The 12973-nt window shown below is 38.1% G+C and overlaps 1 protein-coding gene across 2 annotated transcripts in view; it reads left to right on the plus strand.

Annotated features, from left to right (window-relative positions):
• The window catches only part of SLC2A13 (solute carrier family 2 member 13), a 169320-nt gene that overhangs the window by 37231 nt on the left and 119116 nt on the right, over positions 1-12973 (plus strand). For both annotated transcript variants that reach the window (XM_055808994.1, XM_055808993.1), the window contains exon 3: positions 590-798. In XM_055808994.1, coding sequence (XP_055664969.1) covers positions 590-798 — 209 coding nt within the window. The remainder of the gene's footprint in view (positions 1-589; positions 799-12973) is intronic.

The following is a 12973-nucleotide window of genomic DNA, read 5'->3' on the forward strand; positions in this document are numbered from 1 at the left end:
TATGTCTGTGTGTACATATTACTGACCAAATTAAGCATTTTTCATTGGTTGGTTTTGTTTTGTTTGTTTGTTTGTTTGGTGTTTTGTGGGTTTTTTATGGGGTTTTGTTGTTTGGGGTTTTTTTGGTTTTTTTTTGTTTTTTTTTTTTTTTTTTGTGATGTCTGTAAAACAATTAGCAGGGTTTCAGTCTCATTTTAGCCATCAGCAGTGCCTATTTGTTCTCCATCCCTTTGGTTCCTGTTCATTCTTTTATCTTAACCAAAGGGATTACCAGTTTCCAAACTAGTGGAACGTTTCAGATTTTTTATTTAGTCTGATTTAGTGTCCTCAGGACCAGTAGCTGTAGGGTCAATGTTGGCAGAGTAGTCAACATATCCTTGAGATTTTGTGGAATTGAAAGCAAGGTTCCTGTTTTCTAAAATACTTGCAGAATATGATTCTTGCCTGCTTAACTTTTAGTGATAAAGAATACGAGGGGAGGAGGGTTTGATTTGTAAAGTACAGCTTAAGTAGCTGTAAATAAGTCTTCTCATAGCATGTTTTTGAAGGCCAATATTAGATGTTTATTTATTTATTTACTTATTTCCAGGTACATGCTGGGCCTGTCGGCTGTTCCAGCTGTTATACAGTTCCTTGGATTCCTGTTTCTTCCTGAAAGTCCCCGCTGGCTCATTCAGAAAGGCCAGACTCAGAGAGCACGAAGAATTCTGTCTCAAATGCGTGGCAACCAGGCAATTGATGAGGAGTACGACAGTATAAAAAATAACATTGAAGAAGAAGAAAAAGAAGTTGGAGCAGGTATGCTGAATGCTTGTTGGCTTTTCTGCCTATCAATGAGGAGATAAAAATCAGAAGAAATGTTCAAATCGTAGCCTGTGGGAACTTGATGTTTTGCTTTTTCTTGTCTGTTTTGCTATTGTTTGAAATACTTCATACACTGATAGGTTCAAAAATGAACAGATGTTTCTATGACTCTGCAGTTTTAAATTAGGTTCTGATTTCTTAAGTGAGGAAAAAGTAAAGTTGTGTAAGATTCTAAGTTTATACCACCTACGCTTATGTGAGAATTGCACTCAAAAAATTACTCAGTTTAAGAATGTACATCTTGAAGAGTGGAAATAAATAAATTTTGGTTTTTTTCATCGGTGGAAAAGCCCAGACACTAGGGAGGGTAGAAGTCAGAAGGCATTTTACATCTCTGAATTATCCAAAGACCATATCCTGGCTGACCATATTCTAGACAAGTAGCCTTCAGAAATATTTACAAAACTCGGTGTGTAATAGATTCTTTTTCAGTAAAGGCAGCTTCTGAAAGTTTTTTTGGTCTTCCCCCAAGAGAATAAGGCATCTAAATAAAATCCTGTTTTTTACTCTTTCATATCCTTATGCCATAATTGCTCAAAACTTTGTGTGTATCTATAAAACAAGATTACCATTCCATTGACTTTGTCCTATACATATTTTTCTTTTGCTTTGTGCTGAAAGTGTTAACCTGGGAATCTCAAGTAAGACTCATCTTAATTCTTGCTTTCTGAAACATTGATGGGAAAAACCCGTAACTTCTCAGAGCTGGTGAAAAGCAAAATCCAAGTTATTTTACATCTGTGTAAACTGAGATTCAACATCATATAATACCTAATCTCACTGCCTCACTGAGTTTGGCTTTTAGCCTTACAATAAATATCTGGAAAAAGTTATTTGACACGTGCTAGTGAAGGGATTTTCAAAATATTCATCACTGGTGTGGAGCCGGACAGGATTTTTTTTTTTCTCCCAGTACGTTTTTGAGGCTTTGGATACTTTTTTGCAGTTCTTTGAGGGGTGGGTGGGTGGCAAATGAAGTTCACTGAAGCTGCTTTGATAAAAAGCTGAAGTGGATATTCATAGAACAACTTGGTTTAAGAGTGTGCTGAGGTTCTTGATCCTAATTCGGGATTGGGCTGTTCACTTCTGTGGAAAGCCACATAATGTCTAGTATAAAAGTTTGTGTGCTTTGTAGAAATAAAAGGAACAGATGTTTGACCCATCTAATCCCTTATTTTCCATCACTGGGTTATAGGGTATGACCTTGTTTCTCTCTCTTTAATCTTTTCTCATGCTGCTGTTTCACTGTTAGTAAACTAGATGTGGTGGTGTAAGACTGCAGTAGGACTGACTACAGCTCAGTGGTTAAATCGGTCCTCTGTATATTTGTGACTTGGACTGGCATACTGACTGGGAGGCTGTTGGCTTTCTGGAACATGCAGGTCTTTCAGTTTCCCCCACACACTCTCCTGAAAACTTGCGGTGTTCCTGGAATTTAGTTAAATGGAGCACATTTGTAGGAGAAAGCTTCGTTATGGAGAATCAGTGTTTTCCTCTCAGGTAATCCACAGCTTCAGAGTTGTCACCAAAGGGCATTAAAAAAAAAAAAAAAAAGAGGGCAGTTACAAGTATGTGCTGTCCTGCTTGTTATAAAAGCTTAGCAATTGGGCATTAGATAGAGTTGCTCTCGTTTTTGATAACTTGGTTATAATTGCGCTTCATTCCATTTAACCCAAACTCTTCATTGTTATGAAAAGGTACATTGTGTGTCGGCATCAAGACATACGTTATTTTTGTTGCCTTTCTGTGACTTACGGGTGGTGTTTGCAAGTGGTGTTAAACTGTAATTACTTTCATTTCTTGAGTTGTCTGGATCCTCAGTATTGAATTTGGAACGCATATTGCAAGAGCAACTTACTGTTCATGGCTTCATTGCCAGGTGTTCAGGTATTGACAGCTGAAATGTGTGCTTCTGCAAAGACTTTGAATTTCATTTTGCCATGTATATTTTGGCTGGGTTTATTTGTTTTTCGTTTGTTTGTTATATTGCTGTAGTACTTTTTGTATTAGTTTTTTCCATTTGTGGCAGAGAGTGTTTTAAAGCACTAGTTAATACCAATGACAAATGATGGTAGTAATTCCTATCAGACATTGTGGACATCATTCCAGTTTTACAAAAAGCTTTAATGACCCTAACTGACAGTGTGTGTATGTGGCATTCAAGGAAAGATAATTTTGTAGATCAAAAATAGTCCAGTTTACTTTTAGGTAAAAGTGCCTTTTTCTTTTCTGTCTTTTCCTTTCTTGAAAAAAATTTGGCTGCTTTTTTTCATTAGTTTATACGTAAGCATCATTGCCACTTTCTTAGGGCATCATTTTCTAAGTGAAAATAAAGCCCTGTTTGACAACTCCTCTGCAAGGAAGTAACAGAGTATAATCATAATGTATTCTCTAGTCCCACAGTAAAAACTGTAATGTCTTTTTTAAACTGTTTCATCAACTATTCTTGTCACGGAAATAATGAATCACAGGGGACCTTCATCTGTCTTGTTTAAGCTACTTTCTTAAAAGTTTGTTTTTAATGTCTGTCATAAAACCAGTGATGTTCTTCATTGAGTTTTTCACATGGTCATCCAGCAGCTTCTGTCATGAAAATAGTAATGCCTTCAGCAACGAGCTCCTGTTTCAGGAGTCTTTTGTACCATTGTGGGATACCTGTTAAGCGAATCGTTCACATTTCTTTATCCTTTCTAAGATGTTCATCAAAATCACTGCTGCTGCTACTGCTTAGCAGCTTGCATTTTAGTGTCTTCAGACTGGTATTAGGAAGAAGATGTATCTTTTTGACACACGCTTTCTCCATGACTGGTTATGCAAATGACATTTTTTCTGGCAGTCATGAATACTGCTTTTGTGTGCTCTAGTCTGTACTCCCAGTGTGACTTCTGGTGTTGTAACTTTGCATTTTGAGAAGCGAAGGGGGGGGGGGGGTGTTGCATTCTGCAGTAACATTACAAGACCAGTTTAATCTTGGTCAATTCCAGCTAATAATCTTCTGTTAACATCATCCCTCTCATCTCAGATGGTGGGGCTGTAGTGCGAAAGGGAGCTGGCAATAGGAAAATCAGGGGTAGGACTGAGGAAGATGTTGGGAAGAAGAGAGATCCCCAAGAGTTGTGGAAACAGTAGTTTATAGTTGTGAAGTGTCCTTCCCCTTCAGACAGGCTGTGGTTCTCACAGATCCTTGGTGCTTGGCTCAGGCTCTGAAGCCCTGGGGGAGAGAATGGTCAGAAGAGGTTTGCAGCCAAGGGAAGGATCAAAGATATTGCTGGGAGAACGTTCTGGGGTGACTTCCTAGCAAAACATGCCTGCCTAACTGCTGCTGAATTGTGGGTTTTAGTACAGTTAAGGCAGAGGTTCTGTACTGCAGGTTAGTTAAAAACAGGCCATCAAATCATAGCAATGCAGGTAAGCGTAAGCACAAGCACTGGCTTAATACACAGGTGATGTAGTAGTAGGTGATGAAGTAGTTATGCTGCTAAGCAAATTAGAGAGTGAGATTTATAATGCCAATTTTAGAGCAAGAACTTTGGAGTGAATTTAATGCGGTGATTTTGTGCATAACAATAAAGCTATCTGGTACACCTTTTATAAAAGTTTTACAGCTGCCAGTGTAGTGGTCATTTCAGACTGGAAAGAAATCATTATAGTATCCAATGGAGACATTTAAAATAGTTCATTAATTTCCTATATATTTGACAGCACTCCAACGTTCAAAGCAAATCATAGAGAAGTATCAGTTTGTACTGTCTTCCTGGGTGAAAGCATCTGCAAACTTGCATGGCTTTTCCTCATGCCCCTCTTGGAGCAGTACTGAGCTGTGATGTGGCAGGATGCATGGTGTTTCACATGAAATCGGTAGTCATGAGTATAGTACTATCTTAGCATCTTGATGAAATGAACGTCATTTGCATTAAGACTAGACATTTATTTTTGTGTAGATTAAAGGTGTGTAACCGTGGATCATAATTACACTAGGAGAGCAGTGTAATCTCCCCAAGTCCTATTTACCCCACATTTCCTTAATCTGTGAATTAAGGTTGAGGCTTTTGACCTTACTTGCTATGCCTGTGGACCTTTACATTATATTAGCTGTTCTTACCCATGTATACGTGTCAACTTCTGATGATGAAGATGTCTTCTTTGCACATGTTATGCTTAGTAATTCTGGCATGTAAAGCTGCTGAGGCTCAGTGGTGCACGGAACTCTGCTGCTTCTGTGAATTTCACTGAGTAATTTAGAAAATTGATCATTACACTGTAACGTTGGTTAGCCTACCATTCTGCACCAGTATGTTATGTAATGAGCACTGCTTCTAGATCAGACATTTTCTTGTGTTATCATTATTTTTAATACATTTTTTGTAATAGCCAGCTTTTTTCTGTAAGATCAAGAAAAATGTGTCCATACCACTCTTTCACTCCTGTAGGCTTGACTCACTTCTTTGCTGAATTTCCTGTTGGATCAGTGAGTCAGTCATCTTTTTTAGGTTTTGTATTTTCCCGTTGGAGATAAATCTATAATGATATAAAGGTAAAACCACCTTACCATCATGAAAAATTATGAGCTGAAACCTAATTAGCTGTCAGTTAAAATAGGATATTATCAGGCAGGATATCTGGACTCTTAGTCCTTCCTGGTCCCAGTATATTTCTATTTTCTTGCACCTTTTCTTCTTAAGTAATATTTTAACTTGTTAGTATTCCTGCATGTCGCCTTGACTGGAACCATTTGACATGTGTCTTTCTAGGGGGATCCTGGAAGCTTTCAGTTTTTTCATTCTTAATCATTATTCTCCCCTTATCTCTGGGAGTCTTTTTCATCCTAGGACATTGCCCAACATGCCTGGTGTTGATAAAGATATAGATGTGATTATTATTATTTTTTTATTATTATTATTATTATTATTGGGCATCAGGTGGTTACTTGATGAACCTTGGTAATACTGTGATGCTCTGGTAGGGCTGTGCAGAACTCTGAATCGTTCTGTTTCCAGGCACCCCAATCCTTATTTGAAGTTAGTTCCTCTTTTATGGTATTAAGTGGCTGTTGTTACCTGTAACCATGAAATTAGGTGGAAGCTTTTTGGGCAACAGGAAACAAAGGAGTTGGGCTAAGGATTTGCTGAAGAAAAACCCAAATCCAATATGGTTGATAGTCATGTCAGCCTGAAATTCTTGCTTGTGGCAATATTAAATGCCAGGGTCAGTTCCAGGTAGGTTTTGCCTTAGGATTTCATGGGAAGTGTGGCCAATGCAAGAGGTACCTGAAAGGAACGTCTTCATTTCATTCTTGTATTTTAACCATTTGACGTGTAGAATTATTTCTTTTTCTGTTCCCTTAAGAACAAAAAAAATCTTCCTCTGTATGTCTCCATTGGAATTTGTTTTGAGTTGAGCCCATTAAAAAAAGCACTCCCTTAAAATTCACGCAGTGCAGGCAAATAAAACATGGAGACATTTGATCTTCAGAAAGTATACTAACTCAATTCAGTGTACAATCAGATAACAAGAAAAAGCCTTCTACAAAACTTGGCAAGGAATATTGAAAGTGTGAATTACTGTATTAAACAATTGATAAAGACAGATAATTTTTTTTCCTTTTATCCTTAAAGTCTTTTAAAAGGCTGACTTACTCTTGCACATATGACCTCTGAGAAATATAGTGTATTAAGAACATTATTGGTTTTCTGCCTTGGATAGAAATAATACTGCTATATATTAAAAGTAATAGTTTGTTCTGGTATCTTAGAGCTCTGCTTATACCATCAGTGTTTGCATCTAGCTGTGAGTTTGGGAATGTCTGTATACTTTAGGAATCCTGTTGTTAGCGTGTTTACCTGGCAGGGTGTTTTGAGTTGGCCTTGCTTCAATGGCTTGTGACCAAAACTGATCCCTTAATCTTTCACCTTGGTTTTTGACGTGCTGACATAAGCTGAACATTTATCTGGAAATGGTGGTTAATTGCCTGTCTGAAGATCAGATTATTTCAGGTAGATTGCTTCAGATGTGTGTTTTGGAACAAACTCTTCTTTGCCTGAAGTCCAGACAGATCTCACGTATGGTAGTCCAGAAGGGCAGGAAAAAGCAGAACTCTGTAAAACTTCTAGGGGGGTATAGGGAAGCACTGTGAGGCAGGACAGTTTGGTTTGGTTTTCTTTCTTTTCCCCACTTTAGATGCACTATGAAGTTTCTGGAAGTAAAAACAGCTTTCCAGTGACAGCATTATTAGCTTTATATTAATTCATAGCTTCTGAAACTTACAGAACATTCAAGCTAGAAGTCTGGAAAGGAAAAGAAAATTTAAAAGACTTAATCTCTTGTAATTTCAAAAATAGATTTGGGTGTAATGATTTTGTTTTAAGCCAAATGACATTATTCACAGATTGGAGCTGAATTTGCTGATGTTCAGCTACTCTTAACTGATGCTTTTCAGCTGAGGCTGCTGTTCTCAGACCTGTAGTCCCACAAGCATTGGGTTCCACTCCAATACTAGGGCATCACTGAACGTTCAGCTGCTCCCTATGCTTTGTTTAGAAACAGGTATGTTTTGTGAAAACACATGTTTCAGAGTGGAAAAAATTGTTGCAAGATTTCAAGACTAGTGATTGACATCCTTTCATGAGAGAATGTGGTGCAAAACTGACTGAAGGAGAGGCTGTGAATAAGGATAGTGTTTTTGTTTCAGGTGTGTCCAGGGGAATAGGAATTTGTAACTCATTCTTAAAAACCAAACAAATCCCCTCACCCCTCACCCCTGCAAATTTAACTGGAATGGTTTATTTTTCTTAAGAGGAACAGCCAAAATTGGGCATTTTTGGCTGGTTGTTCAGGTGTTACCATTCTCTCTGTTCTATGTTTATTGTCTGTTAGGGCTAGCTACTGTACTTCAAATTTATAGAAAAGTATCTTTTAACACAAAACTTACCTTTTTTTTTTTTTTTTTTTTGTATTTAAACAAGCTAGTCCAACTGACGTGGGCTAGATCAGTTTCTAGAAGTTATTGGCTTCTGGCCCTAATTTCCATGCCTTTGGGAAGCTCAGTTCTAGAAAGCAGTAAGCTGGACACATTTCTTGGATTTTCTAGAAGTAGCACTTAGCTGTATAACTTGGTCTGTTACTAAGTGTTTGCTGTATAATAGCATAAATATTAAACAGCATTTGTAACAGTATATATTTACAATAGTTTCTTCCCAGTTAGTCCAGGGGAAAAGCACAAAAATGCAAAACCAGTGTGGCATGTGGTGAGATTTTTAGGAAAACTGGACTAAAGATCCCTGGCAGAAGTGAGCTTGAAGGACTTGGGGGGAAATATCCTTGGTCAACAATAAGAAAAATGGATGTGCGTAACTTGAGTAATAGAAAAGGAGTGAAGTAAGCAGAAAAAACTGGGAATAGGGGAAAGGCGGGGGAAGATCTGAAGGACGTGCTTCTTGCGTTGTTGGGAGGCAAAGCTGTTCTGAACTGTAATACGATTTGCTCCTTAGTACAGGAACAGAAGAGACAGTAAGCGGTGGGAGACACCTCCATACTGTCCGTAATGCACATGGTTTGTTACGGTGGGAAGGGAGCCCGAGGAAGTGAGTTGAGCCTAAGTGAGAGGAGCCTATGTTGGTAAAGGGTAGTTATAGGATTCTAACGCCGAAATAGGAGTGAAAGGCCAGAATGCGTCTGCTGAAAGGAAAGCTACAACATTTAGGTGGTGGCTTGAGGCATCTGGCCATGGGCCAGCCTTGCCAGCGATGGCGGTGTGATAACCTCTTCCAGATTGCAGCGTGAGGATTTGTTGCTACTGTCATGCTCGCCAGGATCCTGCTACTTTGGTTTGAGTGGACCAAACCAAGACTCCAATCCTCGGAGTCAGTGGTCTGGAGAGCAGCAGATTCAGTTTGAGGTGGGATGCCTGCAGTGTGGTAGCTTGGTTGTGTTAGAAATGGGAAATATAATTTTGAATTTCCTGCGCACTCTTGTGCAACAGATGGGCATGCGCTGCCTTGACAGCAAAATTCGCTCTTTGAGCCTTTGTTTTTCTCTAACGTGGTTACACTAATGTACTTGTTTCTCATCTGAAATTATGGATACACTTTTTGTATTTATGTATATTGTTCTTAAGAAGTAATGAAATTATGATGTCTAGAGCTGCTAATGATATCCAAGTGCTCAGTTAATTAAAAAAAAAGGAGGGGGGGGGGGGGGGGGAAAAGCCTTGGCTCTTCATCATTTCCCTCCTGGATCCAGCATCTGCGCTGAACACACAATTCTAAGCCGAATGCTCCCACTTGAGCTGCCTTGTTTACATGCAGCAGGGATTCAGACAAAGTATACAGTGTTGTGTGAAAATGTTAATGGGCATAGGGGGAAATTTTTTTTAGACCACTGAGGAATAATTATAACACTTCACTAAGCTTAGTAGTATGATTCATTATTTAGCTCTTAGAGCAGGTTTTGTGGCAAAAGTTGGAGATAATCTTGCAGCTTCTTTGCTCTCTGACCTTGTGAAGATGAGTGGAAACTCTAAAATGGAAATGGATTTCAGGTTTTTAATATCAATATTTATATGTAAATACCACAGGCAAGCAGCTGAGCAAACTTTACCTATTGGTCCCATTTTAGCCTTTTCAGCATATTCATGGAAATTAAAAACGTACCTTTTTTTTTTTTTTTTTTTCAAATTAGTTTTGCTTTGTGGTGTTGTAAGAACCGTATCAGCGCAGAGCTGACTCTTCCTCTGCTGCCTCCTAGGTGACAGGTTTTGCCCAAGGGTGGAACTTGGTCCACCCATCAGATGTTAATGATTCTTCAGCAGCAGTATTTTCTTTGGCTCTGTGGTCAGGTGGATACAGTGTTTATATAGCCTGTTTAAATTGAAGTACTTTGTTAATAGGAAGAAACCATTAGGGAGGAGAAAGGATTTTAAACAGCGATTGCAGTTACTTCTTTTTACGTAAAGCCATATTCTGCTCCTGCACTCTAGTCAGGCTTTATTTTTTCTTGGACACCTTCACCAAAGTATCATCTGCCTAATTTTTGTCCAATACTTATCTTCTCCTCTTGCCTTTTAAACAACACCATTGGGCTTTTTTTGATCTCTGCTGTTTTCAGAACTTTTTATTCTTCTCGCGAACCTGAAGGGTTTGGTTCAGAATAAACAGCTATCCTTGCATCCCTCCTGATAGTTAATCCAAAGTATTCGTGCACTGAACACTTCAGTAAATCTTGTCAATTAATGTGAAGTTATCACAATTGGCATGCTGCCATGTGTGGACTGTGTTTTGAATACTTTAACAAGGTTTTACTACTGAACATGTTGCAGCTGTGACTCCCGAACCGTCCATTTTGAATGCTCCCTTACACAAATATTCTTGAGGTTTCCCTATCCTAAGAAAGCAAGTTGTTGGGATTCCTTCTTTTTGAAAATAAATGGCAAATGGTGTACTACTTCCATGTTGACTATTGGATTGGAGTATGAATTTAGATCTAGTGCTTTTATCCAAGAGGTAAAAACCGGTTTATTTCTTTGTTTATTCTGTTTGACCGTAATTTTTACAAGCGGTAGACCAGTTCAGAATTGTGTTCCATTCATAATTTTTTTGTCAGCAAAAAGTTAGCATTCTTCTTTCCTTGTTGGTTGGTTGGTTGTGTTCGGTTTTGGGTTTTTGTTTGGGTTTTTTTTGTTTTGTTTTGTTTTTTTTAAATGTTACTCCTTAAGCCATAGTGATGCTCAGTAACTGTGTAGTAGTGTGCTAGTCTTGCTATAGAGTCAAGTCCCTGGGAAAGAACTTCCTCCTCGTGCTGTTTCACTCCCGAATAGGAAGGGTGAGCACTACCTTTTCCTTCTACCATCTGAATGAACGCATCTGCGGGGTTATGCTTTTTGTGTGGTGTTTCTGTAAGTGAAGTACTGTCTGGGAAGTTTATTGTACTGTTTTGTATTCTAAAATATTACTGGTCTCCTGGAAAAAAGCATCCTTGTAGATTAGAGAGAGTTTATATGGTTGAAGCGTGTGTGTGTGCGTGCGCAAGATAACTAATGTATCATGAGTAATTCACAATGAATAATTTCTCTAATTAAATTAGACTTACTTTCTGCTTGTCAGTTGTCTGTGGGGGAACTGCAGTTTCCTTAGACATGTTTGTTTTGGAAGTGTTAAAGCGCTTTGGAATTTTTCTATGTGAAGCTGTAACAAATGCATTACAAACTTGAAATTTTTGGTATAAACTTTTTGGAAATTGTGCCTCTCACAATTATTAAATGGTATTTCAATTACACTCTCGAAATACCTGTATAAATAAAGCTCCGAATAGCTCAATTAACAGAATAAGAAAATTAAAAAAAAATCAGTAGGACTGGTCCCTCTTCACCTCTGCTTTCAGGTTTCCCTTTTGCTAAAAACACGCGCCACCCCCCCCCCACCCCCCCCACCCCCAGCAAACAAAGAAGAAAACCCACCAACAGCAATGCCTTCACCAAAAGCAGTTTGTCACTTTTTAGCACCTTTCCCCCTCCAGGAAACTACTTCTGTGTTAAATGTCTTTTTCCTATGAGGAAAGGGTCGCTCCACTGTTCTAGTAGTGGTCCATTTGTGTATATATTTTTTTTTTTTTCTGTGAACAGGCAGAGTTAAATAATGCATTTATGGATAACAGTGGGTTTGAACTTTTTTTTCCTGATTCTGCACATACTTGAATATTTCTATTTCTGTTGAATAAGAAATAATGTTTTCAAATCAGTATAGTTCACTGTCTACAGATAGTCAAATGTTTACCAAAAGTCATATGAAAAATTTTACCTGGTCCAAGTAAGGTATCTCACAGTGCAGCCATGGTGATTTATGAATGAATAAATAATTTTGTCTCCAATATTGTGATTTGCATCTAGAATTACTCTGTAACTAAAGGTTGCGAGGGCTTGAAAAATTTCTCCTTTTCCCTGCCGTACTTGGTGAACATCCAGTTTACCCCCTTACAGAGCTGACTTCACACCAGCGTGTCGTGTCTGAAGACCTAGCATGTTGCCGTTTTCCCCCTCTTTGGCTGCAAGGAGCTTGTGGAACTGCTGAGAAACTGCGGAGAGTTCAAGTTGTTTTATTGCTTTAACTGCTTAAATATGTGTAGTTGAACGGGCTACATGTTTATTCTGTCCTTTTGTAGTGAAATGACAGTTTTTATTGTAGGTTACAAAACAAGCATCTTTGCTGTAATGCGTAACAGCTTCGTTCTGCTGGCTGGTCTGCTGTGATGGGCAGGGGCTGGTGGGAACCTGTTGGCGTTTATGAGGTGCCCGTGTGCCTGAACCTGTGCGAACTGGGGCTGCGAGGGCTTCCAGGCACTTCTTTGCCTTGTAGAACAGTACTTAAAGGCAGAAAGAGTGTAAATATTTCTTCTGGTACTAAAGCTTTATGAATGTATTTGGTTTTTTTGTCGGTGCTGAACGTCTTTAGTTTTTGTGTGCATTCTTCTTGGCATCAGTGGCTATAAAGAAAAGAAATATACCATTTTCTTCATCGTGTTTTGACCTATTTGCCATCTCTTATTGCACATGGAAAGGTTTAATCGCAAATATTTAATAAAATGGTGTATGACTGATTTAAACATGAAATTACTATTGGAGTGAGTGTCAGCTAAAGTATATTTGAAATTGAATTGATTTAAGAGCATAAATAATTTTAAAGTAGTTCTGTCCTTTTGTACACAGTAGATTGCACTAGTTTAATTTAAATATAACTATTGTATAATTATCTTATATAACACAAACCACGTGATTTTCTTTGTAGCTTAGGTGAATGTAGCTCACTTAAGAGAGTGCAAGTATGGATATATAAATGAATAAACTGCCATCTATAGTGTATGATATAAAAAAGTAGACGATTGGCTATGAGCCAGGAGACTTCCTTTTTTGTTAAAGCAAACATACGTTTCTATGGCAATAAAAGCAAATTTAAAATGTAGGTGGTTCTGACTTCTGCTAGTCTAAAATAAAGGTGGCAGTTACAGAATAGTTCATTTCATAGCCAGAGGAAAACAAGCTTTTTATTAAAGAAAAATGCATCTATATTGCCCCATACTTAATTTCTTAAATTTTTGAATTGTCAGCTCTTTCTGCTTTTTA

This window comes from Falco peregrinus, chromosome 6 (assembly GCF_023634155.1).
Source record: "Falco peregrinus isolate bFalPer1 chromosome 6, bFalPer1.pri, whole genome shotgun sequence".
NCBI lineage: Eukaryota > Metazoa > Chordata > Aves > Falconiformes > Falconidae > Falco > Falco peregrinus.